We start from the raw sequence: 24,528 nt of genomic DNA on the forward strand, positions 1-24,528 counted from the left end.
ACCAACACCCACCAGACACCCACCAGACACCCACCAACACCCACCAGACACCCACCAACACCCACCAGACACCCACCAACACCCACCAGACACCCACCAGACACCCACCAGACACCCACCAGACACCCACCAACACCCACCAGACACCCACCAGACACCCACCAACACCTACCAGACACCCACCAGACACCCACCAACACCCACCAGACACCCACCAACACCCACCAGACACCCACCAACACCCACCAGACACCCACCAGCTCCCACCAACCCCCAACAGACACCCACCAGACACCCACCAGACACCCACCAACACCCACCAGACACCCACCAACCCCACCAGACACCCACCAACACCCACCAACACCCACCAGACACCCACCAACACCCACCAGACACCCACCAACACCCACCAGACACCCACCAACACCCACCAGACACCCACCAGACACCCACCAACCCCCACCAGACACCCACCAGACACCCACCAGACACCCACCAGACACCCACCAACACCCACCAGACACCCACCAACACCCACCAACCCCCACCAGACACCCACCAACCCCACCAGACACCCACCAGACACCCACCAGACACCCACCAGACACCCACCAACACCCACCAGACACCCACCAGACACCCACCAGACACCCACCAGACACCCACCAACACCCACCAGACACCCACCAGACACCCACCAGACACCCACCAACACCCACCAGACACCCACCAACACCCACCAGACACCCACCAACACCCACCAGACACCCACCAACACCCACCAACCCCCACCAGACACCCACCAACCCCACCAGACACCCACCAGACACCCACCAACCCCACCAGACACCCACCAGACACCCACCAACACCCACCCGACACCCACCACACACCCACCAACACCCACCAACACCCACCAGACACCCACCAATACCCACCAGACACCCACCAACCCCCACCAGACACCCACCAGACACCCACCAGACACCCACCAGACACCCACCAACCCCCACCAGACACCCACCAGACTCCCACCAACACCCACCAGACACCCACCAGACTCCCACCAACACCCACCAGACACCCACCAGACACCCACCAACACCCACCAGACACCCACCAGACACCCACCAACACCCACCAGACACCCACCAACACCCACCAACACCCACCAGACACCCACCAGACACCCACCAACACCCACCAGACACCCACCAACACCCACCAGACTCCCACCAACACCCACCAGACACCCAACAACACCCACCAGACACCCACCAGACACCCACCAGACACCCACCAGACACCCACCATACACCCACCAACCCCACCAGACACCCACCAGACTCCCACCAACACCCACCAGACTCCCACCAGACACCCACCAACACCCACCAGACTCCCACCAACACCCACCAGACTCCCACCAACACCCACCAGACACCCACCAACACCCACCAACAGCCACCAGACTCCCACCAGACTCCCACCAGACACCCACCAGACTCCCACCAGACACCCACCAACACCCACCAGACACCCACCAGACAGCCACCAACACCCACCAGACACCCACCAACCCCACCAGACACCCACCAGACACCCACCAGACACCCACCAGACACCCACCAGACACCCACCAGACACCCACCAACCCCACCAGACATCCACCAGACACCCACCAACACCCACCAGACACCCACCAATACCCACCAACACCCACCAGACACCCACCAACACCCACCAACACCCACCAGACACCCACCAGACACCCACCAACACCCACCAGACACCCACCAACACCCACCAGACACCCACCAACACCCACCAGACACCCACCAGACACCCACCAGACACCCACCAGACACCCACCAACACCCACCAGACACCCACCAGACACCCACCAACACCTACCAGACACCCACCAGACACCCACCAACACCCACCAGACACCCACCAACACCCACCAGACACCCACCAACACCCACCAGACACCCACCAGCTCCCACCAACCCCCAACAGACACCCACCAGACACCCACCAGACACCCACCAACACCCACCAGACACCCACCAACCCCACCAGACACCCACCAACACCCACCAACACCCACCAGACACCCACCAACACCCACCAGACACCCACCAACACCCACCAGACACCCACCAGACACCCACCAACACCCACCAGACACCCACCAGACACCCACCAACCCCCACCAGACACCCACCAGACACCCACCAGACACCCACCAGACACCCACCAACACCCACCAGACACCCACCAACACCCACCAACCCCCACCAGACACCCACCAACCCCACCAGACACCCACCAGACACCCACCAGACACCCACCAGACACCCACCAACACCCACCAGACACCCACCAGACACCCACCAGACACCCACCAGACACCCACCAACACCCACCAGACACCCACCAGACACCCACCAGACACCCACCAACACCCACCAGACACCCACCAACACCCACCAGACACTCACCAACCCCACCAGACACCCACCAGACACCCACCAACACCCACCAGACACCCACCAGACACCCACCAACCCCACCAGAACCCCACCAGAACCCACCAAACACCCACCAGACACCCACCAGACACCCACCAACACCCACCAGACACCCACCAACACCCACCAGACACCCACCAACACCCACCAGACACCCACCAGCCCCCACCAGACACCCACCAGACACCCACCAACACCCACTAGACACCCACCAACACCCACCAGACACCCACCAGACACCCACCAGCCCCACCAGACACCCACCAACACCCACCAGACACCCACCAGACACCCACCAACACCCACCAGACACCCACCAGACACCCACCAACCCCACCAGACACCCACCAACACCCACCAACACCCACCAGACACCCACCAACACCCACCAACACCCACCAGACACCCACCAACACCCACCAGACACCCACCAGACACCCACCAGACACCCACCAGACACCCACCAGACACCCACCAACCCCCACCAGACACCCACCAACCCCACCAGACACCCACCAGACACCCACCAACCCCACCAGACACCCACCAGACACCCACCAACACCCACCAGACACCCACCACACACCCACCAACACCCACCAACACCCACCAACACCCACCAGACACCCACCAATACCCACCAGACACCCACCAACCCCCACCAGACACCCACCAGACACCCACCAGACACCCACCAACCCCCACCAGACACCCACCAGACTCCCACCAACACCCACCAGACACCCACCAGACACCCACCAGACACCCACCAACACCCACCAGACACCCACCAGCACCCACCAGACACCCACCAGACACCCACCAACACCCACCAGACACCCACCAACACCCACCAGACACCCACCAGACACCCACCAGACACCCACCAACACCCACCAGACACCCACCAACACCCACCAGACACCCACCAACACCCACCAACCCCCACCAGACACCCACCAACCCCACCAGACACCCACCAGACACCCACCAACCCCACCAGACACCCACCAGACACCCACCAACACCCACCCGACACCCACCACACACCCACCAACACCCACCAACACCCACCAGACACCCACCAATACCCACCAGACACCCACCAACCCCCACCAGACACCCACCAGACACCCACCAGACACCCACCAGACACCCACCAGACACCCACCAACCCCCACCAGACACCCACCAGACTCCCACCAACACCCACCAGACACCCACCAGACTCCCACCAACACCCACCAGACACCCACCAGACACCCACCAACACCCACCAGACACCCACCAGACACCCACCAACACCCACCAGACACCCACCAACACCCACCAACACCCACCAGACACCCACCAGACACCCACCAACACCCACCAGACACCCACCAACACCCACCAGACTCCCACCAACACCCACCAGACACCCAACAACACCCACCAGACACCCACCAGACACCCACCAGACACCCACCAGACACCCACCATACACCCACCAGACTCCCACCAACACCCACCAGACTCCCACCAGACACCCACCAACACCCACCAGACTCCCACCAACACCCACCAGACTCCCACCAACACCCACCAGACACCCACCAACACCCACCAACAGCCACCAGACTCCCACCAGACTCCCACCAGACACCCACCAGACTCCCACCAGACACCCACCAACACCCACCAGACACCCACCAGACAGCCACCAACACCCACCAGACACCCACCAACCCCACCAGACACCCACCAGACACCCACCAGACACCCACCAGACACCCACCAGACACCCACCAGACACCCACCAACCCCACCAGACATCCACCAGACACCCACCAACACCCACCAGACACCCACCAACACCCACCAACACCCACCAGACACCCACCAACACCCACCAACACCCACCAGACACCCACCAGACACCCACCAACACCCACCAGACACCCACCAACACCCACCAGACACCCACCAACACCCACCAGACACCCACCAGACACCCACCAGACACCCACCAGACACCCACCAACACCCACCAGACACCCACCAGACACCCACCAACACCTACCAGACACCCACCAGACACCCACCAACACCCACCAGACACCCACCAACACCCACCAGACACCCACCAACACCCACCAGACACCCACCAGCTCCCACCAACCCCCAACAGACACCCACCAGACACCCACCAGACACCCACCAACACCCACCAGACACCCACCAACCCCACCAGACACCCACCAACACCCACCAACACCCACCAGACACCCACCAACACCCACCAGACACCCACCAACACCCACCAGACACCCACCAGACACCCACCAGACACCCACCAACACCCACCAGACACCCACCAGACACCCACCAACCCCCACCAGACACCCACCAGACACCCACCAGACACCCACCAGACACCCACCAACACCCACCAGACACCCACCAACACCCACCAACCCCCACCAGACACCCACCAACCCCACCAGACACCCACCAGACACCCACCAGACACCCACCAGACACCCACCAACACCCACCAGACACCCACCAGACACCCACCAGACACCCACCAACACCCACCAGACACCCACCAGACACCCACCAGACACCCACCAGACACCCACCAACCCCCACCAGACACCCACCAGACACCCACCAGACACCCACCAGACACCCACCAGACACCCACCAACCCCCACCAGACACCCACCAGACTCCCACCAACACCCACCAGACACCCACCAGACACCCACCAACACCCACCAGACACCCACCAGACACCCACCAACACCCACCAGACACCCACCAGACACCCACCAACACCCACCAGACACCCACCAACACCCACCAGACACCCACCAGACACCCACCAGACACCCACCAACACCCACCAGACACCCACCAACACCCACCAGACACCCACCAACCCCACCAGACACCCACCAGACACCCACCAACCCCACCAGACACCCACCAGACACCCACCAACACCCACCAGACACCCACCACACACCCACCAACACCCACCAACACCCACCAGACACCCACCAGACACCCACCAACCCCCGCCAGACACCCACCAGACACCCACCAGACACCCACCAGAAAACCCACCAGACACCCACCAACCCCCACCAGACACCCACCAGACTCCCACCAACACCCACCAGACACCCACCAGACTCCCACCAACACCCACCAGACACCCACCAGACACCCACCAACACCCACCAGACACCCACCAGACACCCACCAACACCCACCAACACCCACCAACACCCACCAGACACCCACCAGACACCCACCAGACACCCACCAACACCCACCAGACTCCCACCAGACACCCACCAACACCCACCAGACACCCACCAGACACCCACCAACACCCACCAGACACCCACCAGACACCCACCAACACCCACCAGACACCCACCAACACCCACCAGACACCCACCAGACACCCACCAACACCCACCAGACACCCACCAACACCCACCAGACACCCACCAGACACCCACCAACACCCACCAAACACCCACCAACACCCACCAACACCCACCAGACACCCACCAACACCCACCAACACCCACCAGACACCCACCAGACACCCACCAACACCCACCAACACCCACCAGACACCCACCAACACCCACCAGACACCCACCAACACCCACCAGACACCCACCAACACCCACCAGACACCCACCAGACACCCACCAGACACCCACCAACACCCACCAGACACCCACCAGACACCCACCAGACACCCACCAACACCCACCAGACACCCACCAGACACCCACCAACACCCACCAGACACCCACCAACACCCACCAACACCCACCAGACACCCACCAACACCCACCAACACCCACCAACACCCACCAGACACCCACCAGACACCCACCAACACCCACCAGACACCCACCAGACACCCACCAGACTCCCACCAGACACCCACCAGACACCCACCAGACACCCACCAACACCCACCAGACACCCACCAGACACCCACCAACACCCACCAGACACCCACCAGACACCCACCAAACACCCACCAACACCCACCAACACCCACCAACACCCACCAGACACCCACCAGACACCCACCAGACACCCACCAGACACTCACCAGACACCCACCAGACACCCACCAGACACCCACCAGCCCCCACCAGACACCCACCAGCCCCCACCAGACAACCACCAACACCCACCAGACACCCACCAGCCCCCACCAGACACCCACCAGCCCCCACCAGACACCCACCAGACACCCACCAGACACCCACCAGCCCCCACCAGACACCCACCAGACACCCACCAGACCCCACCAGACACCCACCAGACACCCACCAGACACCCACCAGCCCCCACCAGACACCCTCCAGACACCCACCAGACACCCACCAGACACCCACCAACACCCACCAACCCCCACCAGACACCCTCCAGACACCCACCAGACACCCACCAACACCCACCAGGCTCCCACCAGACACCCACCAGACACCCACCAGCCCCCACCAGACACCCTCCAGACACCCACCAGACACCCACCAACACCCACCAGGCTCCCACCAGACACCCACCAGACACCCACCAGACACCCACCAGACACCCACCAACACCCACCAGACACCCACCAACACCCACCAACCCCTACCAGACACCCACCAGACACCCACCAGACACCCACCAACACCCACCAGGCTCCCACCAGACACCCACCAGACACCCACCAACACACACCAGACACCCACCAACACCCACCAGCCCCCACCAGACACCCACCAGACACCCACCAGACACCCACCAACACCCACCAGACTCCCACCAGACACCCACCAACACCCACCAACCCCTACCAGACACCCACCAGACACCCACCAACACCCACCAGACTCCCACCAGACACCCACCAACACCCACCAACCCCTACCAGACACCCACCAGACACCCACCAACCCCTACCAGACACCCACCAGACACCCACCAACACCCACCAGACACCCACCAACACCCACCAGCCCCCACCAGACACCCACCAGACACCCACCAGACACCCACCAACACCCACCAGACTCCCACCAACACCCACCAACCCCTACCAGACACCCACCAGACACCCACCAACACCCACCAGACACCCACCAACACCCACCAGCCCCCACCAGACACCCTCCAGACTCCCACCAGACACCCACCAACATCCACCAGACACCCACCAGACACCCACCAGCCCCCACCCCCACCCACCCTTGACATGGCCTTAGTTGCGTTCGACTTCATTGAGAACGAGTGCGGATCGCTGAAAATCGGTGAGGATTGGCGAGTATCGGGTGAGGATCTGTGAGGATTGGCGAGGATTAGCGAGGGCCGGTGCGGTTAGGTGACGATTGGTGAGAATTATCGCGGATTGGTGAGCATTAGGAGGCGACACGGTGGCTAGGAGATGTTAACTACCTCGCCTGGTGTACAGGAGGTCGTGGGTTCGATCCCAACCCTGACGACGCCTGCTGTATATTTGGAGTTTGCGTGTCTCTCTCATCATCATCATCACGGTGGCTAGGAGATGTTAACTACCTCGCCTGGTGTGCATGTGGCCCTGGGTTCGATCCCGACCCCGATACCTGCGTATATTTGGCGTTTGCGGTGTCCCTCTCCCCGCGGTCGCGCGGATTTCCCCCCGGGCCCTCTGGTTTTTGCCCTCCACACATTTAGAACCAACGTGCGTTCAGATTGTATGGTTGCTGCTATAAATGTCCACGTGATAAGCCGCTTGCTGGGCCGTTCTCATTGCTGGCCAGCTCAGTGGGGCACTTACCTGGTAGAATAAAAATAAGTATAACCCGTAAAAACAAAGTTTTTCACTATAAATCCTTTATATGCGTGGCAGCGAACTTAATATAAAGGATTTAAAAAAAATATTCGCCTGTGGAGGACGCGGGGATCGATCCCGCGACCTTTGGCATGAGAAGCGAGGGCGCTACCAACTGCGCTACTCCGCCACGGCCTGTGGAGGGGTTACGCTCTGGGCTCCTACACTGTGACGTTCAGCCAAAGCCATGAATGAGTTCTATTTGAATATATATAAAATAATTTTTTTTTGCCTAAAAAGTGGAACATTTTGGGAATTTTTTTTCACGAACATTAATTGTCTCGCACAACGAGTCTGTGTGGAAAATGTCAGCTCGATTGGATCACGGGAAGTGGGTTAAAAAACGACCGAAAGATTTGCACGGTCGTAAGCAAGCAAGCAAGCACGCAAGCAAGCAAGCGAACTTAATATAAAGGATTTAAAAATGGTTTGGTTTAGTTTGGTGCGTTTCAGTGCGGGTCGTCCCACTCACCGAAGCCGGGCGGCTTCGGTCCAAAACGTCTGCCATGGCCTCCGCTGGAAGACACGACAGAGACGCGGATCAACGGGTGACACGGCCTCCCAACGTCCCTCATCTCCAAACTCCAAGATGAACAAGTATAACCAGTAAAAACAAAGTTTTTCACTATAAATCCTTTATATGCGTGGCGGCTAGAGTCCTCTCGTCCTCTGGCTTGAGGTGGCTGCCACCTATGGGTCAGATGATTGCGTTGCACCATTAAGCAATTGGTAATTAAATATAATATTTTTGTCCGAAAAAGTGTAACATTTTGGAAAAAAAATTTCACGAACATTAATTGTCACGCACAACGAGTCTGTGTGCAAAATGTCAGCTCGATTGGATCACGGGAAATGGGTTAAAAAACGACCGAAAGATTTGCACGGTCCTAAGCAAGCAAGCAAGTGAACTTAATATAAAGGATTTAAAAAAAGCCACCGACACCTGCGAACCGGACCCACGCTGCCCCGATCCCTCCGCTGGCTCCGTCTGATCTCAGATCGCACGCAGCTTGGCCTACATTGTTCACCCTGCCTGCCTCTCCCCTCACTCTACTCCCCTCCACACACTCTCCTGCCTCTCCCCTCACTCTACTCCCCTCCACATACTCTCCTGCCTCTCCCCTCTCATCTCACTCTACTCCCCTCCACGCACTCTCCTGCCTCTCCCCTCTCATCTCACTCCACCCCCCTCCACACACTCTCCTGCCTCTCCCCTCTCATCTCACTCCACCCCCTCCACACACTCTCCTGCCTCTCCCTTCTCATCTCACTCCACTCCCCTCCACGCACTCTCCTGCCTCTCCCCTCTCATCTCACTCTACTCCCCTCCACACACTCTCCTGCCTCTCCCCTCTCATCTCACTCTACTCCCCTCCACACACTCTCCTGCCTCTCCCCTCTCATCTCACTCTACTCCCCTCCACACACTCTCCTACCTCTCCCCTCTCACTCTACTCCCCTCCACGCACTCTCCTACCTCTCCCCTCTCATCTCACTCTACTCCCCTCCACACACTCTCCTGCCTCTCCCCTCTCATCTCACTCTACTCCCCTCCACACACTCTCCTGCCTCTCCCCTCTCATCTCACTCTACTCCCCTCCATGCACTCTCCTGCCTCTCCCCTCTCATCTCACTCTACTCCCCTCCACGCACTCTCCTACCTCTCCCCTCTCATCTCACTCTACTCCCCTCCACACACTCTCCTGCCTCTCCCCTCTCATCTCACTCTACTCCCCTCCACACACTCTCCTGCCTCTCCCCTCTCATCTCACTCTACTCCCCTCCACGCACTCTCCTGCCTCTCCCCTCTCATCTCACTCCACTCCCCTCCACGAACTCTCCTGCCTCTCCCCTCTCATCTCACTCTACTCCCCTCCACGCACTCTCCTACCTCTCCCCTCTCATCTCACTCTACTCCCCTCCACACACTCTCCTACCTCTCCCCTCTCATCTCACTCTACTCCCCTCCACGCACTCTCCTGCCTCTCCCCTCACTCTACTCCCCTCCACGCACTCTCCTGCCTCTCCCCTCTCATCTCACTCCACCCCCCCTCCACACACTCTCCTGCCTCTCCCCTCTCATCTCACTCTACTCCCCTCCACGCACTCTCCTGCCTCTCTCCTCTCATCTCATTCCACTCCCCTCCACGCACTCTCCTACCTCTCCCCTCTCATCTCACTCCACTCCCCTCTGACTTTGAATCGGCTCCAACCGTCAACAAACTTTCTCTTAGCGGGAGTTCGCTCATTCTCCTCTGCTACCCTCAATGTCTGAAACTCCCTTCCCCCAGCCCCCTCTCCCTCCCGTCGTCCGTGCTGCCGACGCCCTGTTCAAGGGGCAGGCTGCAGGCAGTCTTCCACTTTGCTCTGCTGCCCACGAGATGACCCCGGGGCCGCTGAACTCGACTGCGTCTCTGTGCGGGCACCGTGAGGTGCGGGCCGGGAAGACGCTCGCACAGAGACGGCGAGTCGGCGGAGACGGGGAGAGACGCAGAGACAGGGAGACACAGAGATAGGGAGACAGAGAGATAGGGAGACACAGAGAGACAGGGAGACAGAGAGAGACACAGAGACATGGAGACACAGAGAGACAGAGACATGGAGACAGGAAGACAGAGAGAGAGAGACACAGAGACATGGAGACAGGGAGACAGAGAGACACACAGGGAGACACAGAGACATGGAGACAGAGACAGGGAGACAGAGACATGGAGACACAGAGACAGGGAGACAGGGAAACACAGAGACAGGGAGACACAGAGAGACAGAGACATGGAGACAGAGAGACAGAGAGAGACAGGGAGAGAGACACAGAGACATGGAGACAGAGACAGGGAGACAGAGAGACAGAGAGAGACAGAGAGAGACAGGGAGAGAGAGACAGGGAGAGAGAGACAGGGAGAGAGACAGAGAGAGACAAGGAGAGAGACACAGAGACATGGAGACAGGGAAACACAGAGACAGGGAGACACAGAGAGACAGAGACACAGAGACAGGGAGTCGGCGTAGAAGGGGAGATACAGATACCGGGGAGATGGAGAGACGCAGAGGCAGGGGGACAGAGACACACACAAGGAGACACAGAGACATGGAGACACAGAGACATGGAGACACACAGACATGGAGACACAGAGACATGGAGACACAGAGACATGGAGACACAGAGACATGGAGACACACAGACATGGAGACACAGAGACATGGAGACACAGAGACATGGAGACACAGAGACATGGAGACACACAGACATGGAGACACACATGGAGACACAGAGACATGGAGACACAGAGACATGGAGACACAGAGACATGGAGACACACAGGGAGACACAGAGACATGGAGACACACAGGGAGACACAGAGACATGGAGACACAGAGACAAGGAGACACAGAGATAGAGACACACAAGGAGACACAGAGACACACAGGGAGACACAGAGACATGGAGACACACAGGGAGACACAGAGACATGGAGACACAGATACACACAGGGAGACACAGAGACACAGAGACAGGGAGACACACAGGGAGACACAGAGACATGGAGACACACAAGGAGACACAGAGACACACAGGGAGACACAGAGACATGGAGACACAGAGATAGAGAGACACACAAGGAGACACAGAGACACACAGGGAGACACAGAGACATGGAGACACAGAGATAGAGAGACACACAAGGAGACACAGAGACACACAGGGAGACACAGAGACATGGAGACACACAAGGAGACACAGAGACATGGAGACACACAGGGAGACACAGAGACACACAAGGAGACACAGAGACATGGAGACACAGATACACACAGGGAGACACAGAGACACAGAGACAGGGAGACACACAGGGAGACACAGAGACATGGAGACACAGAGACATGGAGACACAGAGACAGGGAGACACACAGGGAGACACAGAGACATGGAGACACAGAGACAGGGAGACACACAGGGAGACACAGAGACATGGAGACACAGAGACATGGAGACACACAAGGAGACACAGAGACAGGGAGACACACAGGGAGACACAGAGACATGGAGACACAGAGACAGGGAGACACACAAGGAGACACAGAGACATGGAGACACACAGGGAGACACACAGGGAGACACAGAGACAGGGAGACACACAGGGAGACACAGAGACATGGAGACACAGAGACAGGGAGACACACAGGGAGACACAGAGACATGGAGACACAGAGACAGGGAGACACACAAGGAGACACAGAGACATGGAGACACAGAGACATGGAGACACACAAGGAGACACAGAGACATGGAGACACAGATACACACAGGGAGACACAGAGACACAGAGACAGGGAGACACACAGGGAGACACAGAGACGCTGAGACAGGGAGACACACACACACACAGACACGCAGGGACACACACACACAGAGAGAGAGAGAGTCTAAACGAACCGCTAATGATTATTCCACCGGGCAAGGAGACGAGGAGACGTGCACCCACCGGACACTGCAGCCCGGCACGCTGCCGCCGCTGCTACTGCTGCTGCTACCGGGGTGAGGCTGGGGGGGGGGCCCTGAGCCCCTTACTCGAAGCGCGCCAACGTTGGCGGGAGACACGGCAGCGGCGGCGTCTTCGTCGGCGTCAGGGAGCGACAGGCAGGGAGGCAGGCAGGGAGGGAGGGATGGAGGCAGGGAGGGAGGGAGGACGCCTCCGCCCTCCGTGCCGGCTCCCCGGGTAACGACGCCGAGTCGGGGGGAGCGAGCGAGGAGGGGGCGTGCCACGTGACTCCCGGCCGCGACGTCGGACGTGCGGCGGCCACCTTGGGTAGGGGTGTGGGGAGGCCGCTTTGAGGGCGCTGGGTGCGTGGTGACGTCATCGCTCGCGCGCGCCGCGTCGATGACGAGTCCGTGCGTGGTGACGTCGTCGCGCGCGCTCCCCGTGCGGCTCGGGTGCGTGTCGACGTCATCGCTCGCGAGCGCCGCGATGACGTCATGTCGCGCGATGACGTCATGTCGCGCGGCGAAGCCGGCGCGCGAGTTTGGTCGGGAGCGGGCCCGGAGCGAGAAGCGGAGGTGAGCGAATAGAGGGGAACGTGAATAGGGGGGGGCACACGGGGGGGGGAGGGGGGGCACACGGGGGGGGGAGGGGGGGCACACGGGGGGGGGAGGGGGGGCACACGGGGGGGGGAGGGGGGGCACACGGGGGGGGAGGGGGGGCACACGGGGGGGGGAGGGGGGCACACGGGGGGGGGAGGGGGGGCACACGGGGGGGGGAGGGGGGGCACACGGGGGGGGGAGGGGGGGCACACGGGGGGGGGAGGGGGGGCACACGGGGGGGGGAGGGGGGGCACACGGGGGGGGGAGGGGGGGCACACGGGGGGGGGAGGGGGGGCACACGGGGGGGGGAGGGGGGGCACACGGGGGGGGGAGGGGGGGCACACGGGGGGGGAGGGGGGGCACACGGGGGGGGAGGGGGGGCACACGGGGAGGAGGGGGGGCACACGGGGGGGAGGGGGGGCACACGGGGGGGGGGAGGGGGGGCACACGGGGGGGGGGAGGGGGGGCACACGGGGGGGGGAGGGGGGGCACACGGGGGGGGGAGGGGGGGCACACGGGGGGGGAGGGGGAGCACACGGGGGGGGGCACATGGGGGGGAGAGGGGGGCACACGGGGGGGGGAGGGGGGGCACACGGGGGGGAGAGGGGGGCACACGGGGGGGAGAGGGGGGCACACGGGGGGGGAGAGGGGGGCACACGGGAGGAGGGGGGCACATGGGAGGAGGGGGGGCACACGGGGGGGAGGGGGGGCACACGGGGGGGGAGAGGGGGGCACACGGGAGGAGGGGGGGCACACGGGGGGGGGAGGGGGGCACATGGGAGGAGGGGGGGCACACGGGGGGGGGGAGGGGGGCACGGGGGGGGGACGTGAATAGAGGGGGGCACACGCTCTTGGGGAGCGGTGGCTTGTCACGAACCCAGCAACCCGAGTTCGGGCATTACCCTAGGTTGACTCAGCCAAAAATGAGTACCTGGTGCGGTGCGTAAACATCACCACTGGGGATACAAAGACGGCCGGGCACCGTGCTGGCCACCCACCCCCACCCACCCCTCGTGTGCCGTGCCGGCCTTCATAGGTGCTCGCTAACAGCACTTGCCCCTACAGTCGGTTGGAGGCTACACGGGGGATCTTTGTCTTTGTGTGTCGTGCAGCCACCAGCCACCTCGTTAACCCTCAGCACCTGGGTCTGTCACGTGACCTCCTGCCACGTGATGCCCTTGCAGTGCACCTAGCCTGGCACAACCGCTGTGGTGAATGGTGGTGAGTGGTGGTGGTTGTTGTTGTGTGGGTGATACGCAAAGATGCAATGATCCCCCGTGTAGCCTTCACAGGCTGAAGGGGCAAGTGCTTGTTAGCGAGCAGCACCTATAAGGGCCGGCACTGCACACGAGGGGTGGGTGGCCAGCACCACGCCCGGCCGCCTTTGTCTCCCCAGCGGCGATATTGACACACCGCACCAGGTACTCGTTTGAAGCTGAGTCGACCTAGGGGAGGCCCGTGACCGGTTCAGATAATCGTCACTGGTGAGCGGGAATTGGACCCTGGTCGTCAGGTTCCTAGCGCGACGCGCTACGCACACGCGTGACACGCACACGCGTGACACACACACACGTGGCACACACACACGCGTGACGCACATGCGTGACACGCGTGACGCACACACGCGTGACACACACGCATGACACGCATGACACACGCGTGACACACACGCGTGACACACGCGTGACACACACACGCATGACACACGCATGACACACGCATGACACACACGCGTGACACACGCGTGACACACACACGCATGACACACGCGCGACACACACACGCGCTACGCACACGCACGACACACGTGACACACACACGTGCGACACACACGCTTGACACACACGCATGACACACGCTTGACACATGCGTGACACACGCATGATACACGCGTGACACACACACGTGACACACACACGCGCGACACACACGCGTGACACACACACGCATGACACACGCTTGACACATGCGTGACACACACGCATGACACACGCGTGACACACACGTGACACACACGCGCGCGACACACGCGTGACACACACACGCATGACACACGCTTGACACATGCGTGACACACACACGCATGACACACGCGTGACACACACACGTGACACACGCGCGCGACACACACACGCGTGACGCACACGCGTGACGCACACACGTGACGCACACACGCGACACACACACACGTGGCACACACACACGTGACACACGTGACACACGTGTGACACAGACACGCTACGCACACACGTGACACACACACGCGTGACACACACACGCGTGACACGTTCAGGGAGCGGTTAGCGCGACGACGCAAGTGACCCCGTGTGTCCGATTCTCTCGCCGCCAACATCGGTGACGAATATTTGAACCGTTCCCGGGCTCTCTGCTGGGTCGACTGGCCGAGCATGCTGCTGCCATCAACACCACCGCCTTCTATAGATGCTAGCCAACAGCTCTTGCCCCAACGCTCTGCGGAGGCTACACGGTGGCTCTTTGCTTGTAACGTGCGCGCGTGTAATCAAATCCGCTTCTGGCTTTCAGGTGAAACGTGGAGCCTTGTGAAGACACCTATTACAGCGCACGCGCTCTTGCTGACTACACAAGACGGCTGGGGGTTATCGCGTGTACGTCACACGCGCACACGTACGTACTTACACAGACAAAGACAAAGATCCCCCGTACAGCCTTAACAGACTGTTGGGGCAAGTGCTGTTAGCGAGTAGCACCTATGAAGGCCAGAACGGCACACGAGGGGGTGGGAGGCCAGCACCACGCCCGACCACATTTGTCTCCCCAGTGGCGATGTTGACACACCGCCCCAGGTGCTCATTTCAGGCTGAGTAGACCTAGGGGAGACCCAGGACCACTTCATTGTCACTGGTGTTGGCCGTGTGAGCGGGAATCGAACTCGGGTCTCTGGGTTCGTAGCGTGGTGCGCTAACCACTACACGACTGTCCCCCCCAAAAAAAAATTGTAAATGTTGTGGTTTCACGCTTCAACACACCGGTGGGGCTAAAGCAGTGATCTATTTTGTCTTTTGTCAACGTGACACTTTTTTATTGATTGGCCGTGTCGGGTGGTGGAAGGTTACGACACATTTATAAATAATGCGACCTAAACCCAAAAACGTTGATTATGAATTATGAATCAAAGACACGCCGCACACGCATGCACGTAGACTCGGATAGACTAACACACACACACACACTGACTCATCTAGAGCCTGGTGGGAAACCCTCCTCCTCCCCCCACTCCTCCTGCCCTCCCCACTCCTCCACAGGTTCAACGACCCCCCCACCTCCGCCCCCCCCCTCCCCATTCCCTCTCGGGCTCCGCGCTCCGTGACGATGATCTCCGACGAGGCGTGGCGCTTCTCCCCTCATCGCCATGCCTCTCTGCCCGGGCACGGACGTGGACGTGGACGACGCTCGTAGACCGGGCGCCCACCGCCCCGGTTCCCCCACGCGTCGCACGACGGCGCCGCTCCACCAGCCGCCCCGGCCCGACCGGTGACGTCTCCGCCGGCGTTATTTCCCGTAACCGTAGCCGGGGGCCGCCGCTTCGAGCGAGCGAGCGGCACCGCCGCGATGGAATGCGAGCCGCGGCACGCCTCGGGCAAGGACCCCGCCCCCCTCGGTAACGGCGGCAGCCTCGCCGACACGGCGGCGTGCCGGCCGCTCCCTCCCGGCGAGCGCCCGGCACGGTCGCGCCGCGGCGCCGGGGATACGGACGTCGCTGGCGTGGCGTGCGGGGAGATGCCGGAGGCCCCGCCGGGGGACGGGCTCGGCGGTGCCGGCGGGCACGGCGGCGCGGTGAGGAGCGCGGTGAGCGAGGAGGGGAAGGAGGAGGATGCGGCCGAGATACAGGAAGCCGTGCCGAGCGGAGGTGCGGTGAGGGGAGGAGACGTGGGTGGCGATGACCTCCCTGCACGGGGCTCCACGGTGCAGCGGCAGCAACAGCAGCAGCAGGAGGAGGAGGAGCGAGATAAGCAGCAGCAGATACAGCCGGAACAGCAGCACCAACAGCAGCAGCAGGAACAGCAGGAACAGCAGCACCAAGAGCAGCAGCAGGAACAGCAGGAACAGCAGCACCAAGAGCAGCAGCAGGAACAGCAGCAGCAGCAGCAGGAACAGCAGCAGCAGCAGGAACAGCAGGAACAGCAGCAGCAGAAGCAGCACCAACAGCAGCAGCAGGAACAGCAGCACCAACAGCAGCAGCAGCAGCAGCAGCAGACACAGCAGCACCAACAGCAGCAGCAACAGCAGCACCAACAACAACAACAGCAGCAGCAGCAGACACAGCAGCACCAACAGCAGCAGGAACAGCAGCACCAACAGCAGCAGGAACAGCAGCACCAACAGCAGCAGCAGCAGGCAGCCCCGCTGATGAGATTTTGCCCACGGCCTCCGCTGGAGCCGAAGCCGGCAAGGGCCACCTCCGATTCCGAGGACGCTGCCAACCGGAGCTGGCGGCGCAAGACCCGCGGCGTGGCCAGCAAGCTGCGCGCCATGGCCGAGCTGCGAGCCGCAGCGGCCTCCGCCACCACCACCACCACCACCGCCACCACCGGCAACACCGCCAACACCGCCACCACCGCCACCGGCAACACCGCCAACACCGACAACACCGCCCCGAGCAACGGCGGCGTTTGCGCGGCCTCGCCGACCGTCCCGGGCCTCACGTTCGGCCGCGCGAGGGTGATGGTGGCGGCGGCATCGCGCCTCCGCGTTCTGCCGCGCCGGGGCTCCGAGTCATGCCTGGCCTCGGAGCCCGGGGTGGATGGAGTCTTCCGGCTCGGTCGGCACAACTCCCGGCCGAGCCTGGGCTGCCACGCCGAAGCGGAGTCGCTGCCGCCGCTTGCCGCCACGCCGACGCCGGCCTCTCCGCCGGGCCCCCGTGGGCCGGGCCCCCCCCCGACGGCGTCGCGCTGGGCCGGCGTGGCCTCCGACTCGCGGCTGCTGGTTCAGCTGCGTGGCAGCCGGGCCTGGGCGGCGCCCGCCTCGCTCCCTTGCAGCCCGGCGGCGCCCGGCGCGTTGCCACCCATCCCCACGCAGCGGGCACGCAGCAGGTGCGGGTGAGCGGCGGATCGTGGGTGAGCGGGAGGTCGTGGGTGAGCGGCAGGCGTGGGTGAGCGTCAGGTCGTGGGTGAGCAGCAGGTCGTGGGTGAGCGGGAGGTCGTGGGTGAGCGGCAGATGTGGGTGAGCGGGAGGTCGAGGGTGAGCGTCAGGGTGTGGGTGAGCGGCGGGTCGTGGGTGAGCGGCAGTTGTGGGTGAGCGTCGGGACATGGGTGAGCGGGAGGTCATGGTGAGCGGCGGGTCGTGGGTGAGCGGCAGTTGTGGGTGAGCGGCAGGTCGTGGGTGAGCGTCAGTCGTGGGTGAGCGTCAGGTCGTGGGTGAGCGTCAGGGCGTGGGTGAGCGTCAGGTCATGGGTGAGCGTCAGGCGTGGGTGAGCGTCAGTCGTGGGTGAGCGGCAGGGCGTGGGTGAGCGTCAGGTCGTGGGTGAGCGTCAGGGTGTGGGTGAGCGTCAGGCGTGGGTGAGCGTCAGGGTGTGGGTGAGCGGCAGGTCGTGGGTGAGCGTCAGTCGTGGGTGAGCGTCAGTCGTGGGTGAGCGTCAGGTCGTGGGTGAGCGTCAGTCGTGGGTGAGCGTCAGGTCGTGGGTGAGCGTCAGGGTGTGGGTGAGCGGCAGGTCGTGGGTGAGCGTCAGTCGTGGGTGAGCGTCAGGGCGTGGGTGAGCGTCAGGTCGTGGGTGAGCGTCAGTCGTGGGTGAGCGTCGAGGCGTGGGTGAGCGTCGGGTCGTGGGTGAGCGTCAGTTGTGGGTGAGCGTCAGGTCGTGGGTGAGCGTCAGTCGTGGGTGAGCGTCAGTCGTGGGTGAGCGTCAGGTCGTGGGTGAGCGTCAGTCGTGGGTGAGCGTCAGGGCGTGGGTGAGCGTCAGGTCGTGGGTGAGCGTCAGTCGTGGGTGAGCGTCGAGGTGTGGGTGAGCGTCGGGTCGTGGGTGAGCGTCAGTTGTGGGTGAGCGTCAGGTCGTGGGTGAGCGTCAGTCGTGGGTGAGCGTCAGGTCGTGGGTGAGCGTCAGGGTGTGGGTGAGCGGCAGGTCGTGGGTGAGCGTCAGTCGTGGGTGAGCGTCAGGGCGTGGGTGAGCGTCAGGTCGTGGGTGAGCGTCAGTCGTGGGTGAGCGTCGAGGCGTGGGTGAGCGTCGGGTCGTGGGTGAGCGTCAGTTGTGGGTGAGCGTCAGGTCGTGGGTGAGCGTCAGTCGTGGGTGAGCGTCAGTCGTGGGTGAGCGTCAGGTCGTGGGTGAGCGTCAGTTGTGGGTGAGCGTCAGGTCGTGGGTGAGCGGGAGGTCGTGGGTGAGCGTCAGTCGTGGGTGAGCGTCAGGGTGTGGGTGAGCGTCAGTCGTGGGTGAGCGGCGGGTCGTGGGTGAGCGGCGGGTCGTGGGTGAGCGGCGGGTCATGGGTGAGCATCAGGCGTGGGTGAGCGGCAGTCGTGGGTGAGCGGCAGTTGTGGGTGAGCGGCGGGTCGTGGGTGAGCGGCGGGTCGTGGGTGAGCGGCAGGTCGTGGGTGAGCGGGAGGTCGTGGGTGAGCGTCAGGTCGTGGGTGAGCGTCAGGTCGTGGGTGAGCGGCAGTCGTGGGTGAGCGTCAGTCGTGGGTGAGCGTTAGGTTGTGGGTGAGCGTCAGGCGTGGGTGAGCGGGAGGTCGTGGGTGAGCGTCAGGTCGTGGGTGAGCGTCAGGCGTGGGTGAGCGGGAGGTCGTGGGTGAGCGTCAGGTCGTGGGTGAGCGGCAGTCGTGGGTGAGCGTCAGGTCGTGGGTGAGCGTCAGGGCGTGGGTGAGCGGCGGGTCGTGGGTGAGCGTCAGTCGTGGGTGAGCGTCAGTCGTGGGTGAGCGTCAGGTCGTGGGTGAGCGGCAGTCGTGGGTGAGCGTCAGTCGTGGGTGAGCGTCAGGTCGTGGGTGAGCGTCAGGCGTGGGTGAGTGGCGGGTCGTGGGTGAGCGGCAGGTCGTGGGTGAGCGGGAGGTCGTGGGTGAGCGTCAGGTCGTGGGTGAGCGGCAGTCGTGGGTGAGCGTCAGTCGTGGGTGAGCGTCAGGTCGTGGGTGAGCGTCAGGGCGTGGGTGAGCGGCGGGTCGTGGGTGAGCGTCAGTCGTGGGTGAGCGTCAGTCGTGGGTGAGCGTCAGGTCGTGGGTGAGCGTCAGTCGTGGGTGAGCGTCAGGTCGTGGGTGAGCGTCAGGCGTGGGTGAGCGGCGGGTCATGGGTGAGCGTCAGTCGTGGGTGAGCGTCAGTCGTGGGTGAGCGTCAGTCGTGGGTGAGCGTCAGTCGTGGGTGAGCGTCAGTCGTGGGTGAGCGTCAGGCGTGGGTGAGTGTCAGGTCGTGGGTGAGTGTCAGTCGTGGGTGAGCGTCAGGCGTGGGTGAGCGGGAGGTCGTGGGTTAGCAGCAGTTGTGGGTGAGCGTCAGGCGTGGGTGAGCGTCAGTCGTGGGTGAGCGTCAGTCGTGGGTGAGCGTCAGGCGTGGGTGAGTGTCAGGTCGTGGGTGAGTGTCAGTCGTGGGTGAGCGTCAGGGTGTGGGTGAGCGTCAGGCGTGGGTGAGCGTCAGTCGTGGGTGAGCGTCAGTCGTGGGTGAGCGTCAGGCGTGGGTGAGTGTCAGGTCGTGGGTGAGTGTCAGTCGTGGGTGAGCGTCAGGCGTGGGTGAGCGGGAGGTCGTGGGTTAGCAGCAGTTGTGGGTGAGCGGCAGTTGTGGGTGAGCGTCAGTCGTGGGTGAGCGTCAGGTCGTGGGTGAGCAGCAGTTGTGGGTGAGCAGCAGTTGTGGGTGAGCGGCAGGTCGTGGGTGAGCGTCAGTTGTGGGTGAGCGTCAGGCGTGGGTGAGCGTCAGGCGTGGGTGAGCGTCAGTCGTGGGTGAGCGTCAGGTCGTGGGTGAGCGTCAGGCGTGGGTGAGCGTCAGGCGTGGGTGAGCGTCAGTCGTGGGTGAGCGTCAGGTCGTGGGTGAGCGTCAGGCTTGGGTGAGTGGGAGGTCGTGGGTGAGCGTCAGGGTGTGGGTGAGCGTCAGGGCGTGGGTCGGGAGATGGATTCGCGGTTCTTGTGAAAGTTGTTCTCGGGGCCCAGGGTCGGTGCGGTTCGTGATCGGGGGTCAGGGTTGGGTCGTCCTCAGGGTCAGAGTTGGGTCAACGCAGCCTCATTGCGTCGGAGTTTGTGCAGCATAGAGGGTGTGTCTGCAGTGTAGTGTGTTAATGTTGAGTGAAGGCTGTAGTGTGTTAATCTTGAGTGAAGGCCGCAGTGTGTTAATGCTGAGTGAAGGCCGCAGTGTGTTAATGCTGAGTGAAGGCCGCAGTGTGTTAATGCTGAGTAAAGGCTGCAGTGTGTTAATGCTGAGTGAAGGCCGCGTGTGTTAATGCTGAGTGAAGGCTGTAGTGGCGTTTGGCTGCCCATCACTCGCTTTCGGATACCCTTCAGAGGCCGTCTGGAACGTTCTTCCTTCCGACATTACGAAGCCAGTGGAGCTGTGCGCTCGTAAATCATCATCATCATCATCATCTCGATTGATCAACTCATTTCATTGGAACTGCTTCTTGTGTTTTAGTTCGTTGTCCTGCCCCCCACACCTCCGATTAGCGCAGCTGGCTATGTACCGCGTGAAAGAAGTTCAACACGCACACGCGCACACGTACGTACAGGTGTTCTTGGGTCGGGTTACTGGCCTGCCTGGGCCGTAAGGGGATCTGGGGGTGGTGATGTAAGGGGATCGAGGAGGAGAGTATAGATGGGGAGGGGGCGGGGGGTGAGATTAGAGAGGGAGGAGGGAGAGGGATTATGGAGAGGTTGGAGAGAGACGGAGGAGATATACAGGGGGTGGGTTGAGAAGGGAGAGAGAGGTCGTGTCGTACAGAAATCTGTCGCAAACCGCGGGGGTCAGGTTCCTGAAAACCCCCTTTGGTTGGCAGAACCGTGTTTGGCACGACTAAAGCCTCGTGGAAAATAGGGGTTAGGTTCCTGAAGACCCTGTGGTTGGAAGAACCGTGGTTGACAAGACTAAAGGATTGTGGAAAGTAGCAGCTTAGGTTCCTGAAAATCCCGGTTGTTGGCAAAACTGTGCTTGGCAAGGCTAAAGGATCGTCGAAAATATGGGGTTAGGTTCGTGGAAAATAGGGGGTTAGGTTCCTGATGAACCCTGTGGTTGGAAGAACCGTGCTTGGCAAGACCTGAAGGTAAAGTCACGTAGAATGGAAATAATAAAATGATAATTATCTTATAATGTTTTATTTTATTATTTCCATTCTACGTGACTTTACCGAAAGAACCAAGAAGATGAATCCCTGCAGTCACGAAAGCTTTAAATCGAAATTTAAGACCTAAAGGATCGTGGGAAATAGGGGGTTAGGTTCCTGAAAACCCCGTAGTTGGAAGAACCGTGGTTAACAAGGCTAAAGGCTTGCGGAAAATAGGGGGTTAGGTTCTGTGGCCTCGGTTAACACTCCCATTGACGCCCAACTCCGCATTCCACGCATTCAGTAAACTTTAGAAATATCCACAGCGCAGTACCCCGCGCGAACAAAAAACAACCTTAAGAGATTAATCGCGAACAAAAATTACCTCGAATGACCTTTAATGGTGGCACCGTAGTGAAGTCCACGGGACGTTGACGACAACGATGGCGATGGTCAGGGAGAGAGGGGGGCGGGGGTGGAAGTGGTTCTTTTAGAAATACCAGGCGAGGTAGTTAACATCTCCTAGCCACCATGATGATGAGAGAGAGAGCGACACGCAAACTCCAATTATACAGCAGCAGGCGTCAGGGTCGGGATCGAACCCAAGACCTCCTGTACACCAGGCGAGGTAGTCAACATCTCCTAGCCACCGTGATGATGAGAGAGAGAGACACACAAACTCGTAATATACAACAGCAGGCGTCAGTTTCGGGATCGAACCCACGACCTCCTGTATTCCAGGCGAGGTAGTCAACATCTCCTAGCCACCGTGAAGATGAGAGAGAGAGAGACACGCAAACTCCAAATATACAGCAGCAGGCGTCAGGGTCGGGATCGAACCCACGACCTCCTGTGCACCAGGCGAGGTAGTTAACATCTCGCCACTGCGGTGAGCGAGTGGCCGGCCTGCCTACGATCCGTCCTGCGGTAAATCGGACTGACTTGTGCCAGGAGCTCACAGGGCCTTAAGAGATCTGCTCACAATCCCCATCGTTGAGCTCCTCCCGACAAGTGACTGGGTCACGTAGCCCACGTGCCCAGCAGCCGCTTGACCGGGTAGAGGTGGGTGAATGGGCACGCTGGGGGCTGGAGGAGACACGGAGCTGATGCGGTTACAGGAGGATGTGGAGCAGAGGTCGCAACCGGGTACCCGATACCCGTACCCTACCCGATACCCGGCTACCCGATACCCGGCCGGGTACGGGTACGGGTACCCGTTTGCGACCCTGGTGCGGCCGGGTACGGGTAGGCCGAGAGTCACTGGTGAGTCACCGTTTGTCACTCATTTCCCAACGTCTTGTCTCTTCTCACAATTCAAGTTCCTAGAATCAACCCACCCGCGCCTGCAACGTGGCTTCATCCCAGAGGTCGCAACCGGGTACCCGATACCCGTACCCTACCCGATACCCGGCCGGGTACGGGTAGCCGGGTATCGGGTAGGGTACCCGTTTGCGACCCTGGTGCGGCCGGGTACGGGTACGGGTAAGGAATCAAAACCCGTTTGCGACCTCTGGTGTGGAGCTGAGTGGACTTGCCGGTGACCGGCGGTGTCAGGATGGGCCTCTGTGGAGGAGGTGGAGGAGGAGGTGGAGGAGTTGGAGGAGGCTCGTGAAGGACGCTACTGGGCAGTTGGGGGGGGGGCAGTCGTCCTGTGCGGTGAGCGAGTGAGTCGTTGTGATCTGCGCTGTGGTGACGGAGTGGGTTTAAGGAGAGGGACGAGAGAGAATAGTGATGATGGTGAATGGGGACCACAGGATTGGTATTTTTGCCAAGCGAGCCATACAGACTGGGGAAGAGCTGTTCTTCGATTACAGGTACAGCCAAGCAGATGCTCTCAAG

General features: G+C 61.6%; 2 protein-coding genes across 2 annotated transcripts in view; one reads left to right on the top strand and one right to left on the bottom strand.

Annotated features, from left to right (window-relative positions):
* LOC144951215 (uncharacterized) overlaps window positions 1-9,496 on the bottom strand; it is a 68,247-nt gene extending 58,751 nt beyond the window's left edge. The window contains exons 1-2 of the mRNA XM_078881364.1: window positions 9,365-9,496; window positions 8,894-8,937 (exon numbers count right to left, since the gene is read on the bottom strand). Coding sequence (XP_078737490.1) covers window positions 8,894-8,929 — 36 coding nt within the window. The 5' untranslated portion in view covers window positions 8,930-8,937; window positions 9,365-9,496. The remainder of the gene's footprint in view (window positions 1-8,893; window positions 8,938-9,364) is intronic.
* Window positions 9,497-13,396: 3,900 nt separating this feature from the next.
* INPP5E (inositol polyphosphate-5-phosphatase E) overlaps window positions 13,397-24,528 on the top strand; it is a 30,857-nt gene continuing 19,725 nt past the window's right edge. The window contains exons 1-2 of the mRNA XM_078881365.1: window positions 13,397-13,477; window positions 16,940-18,573. Of these exons, the coding sequence (XP_078737491.1) occupies window positions 13,397-13,477; window positions 16,940-18,573 (1,715 nt within the window). The remainder of the gene's footprint in view (window positions 13,478-16,939; window positions 18,574-24,528) is intronic.

The sequence above is a fragment of the Lampetra fluviatilis genome, chromosome 61, assembly GCF_964198595.1.
Source record: "Lampetra fluviatilis chromosome 61, kcLamFluv1.1, whole genome shotgun sequence".
NCBI lineage: Eukaryota > Metazoa > Chordata > Hyperoartia > Petromyzontiformes > Petromyzontidae > Lampetra > Lampetra fluviatilis.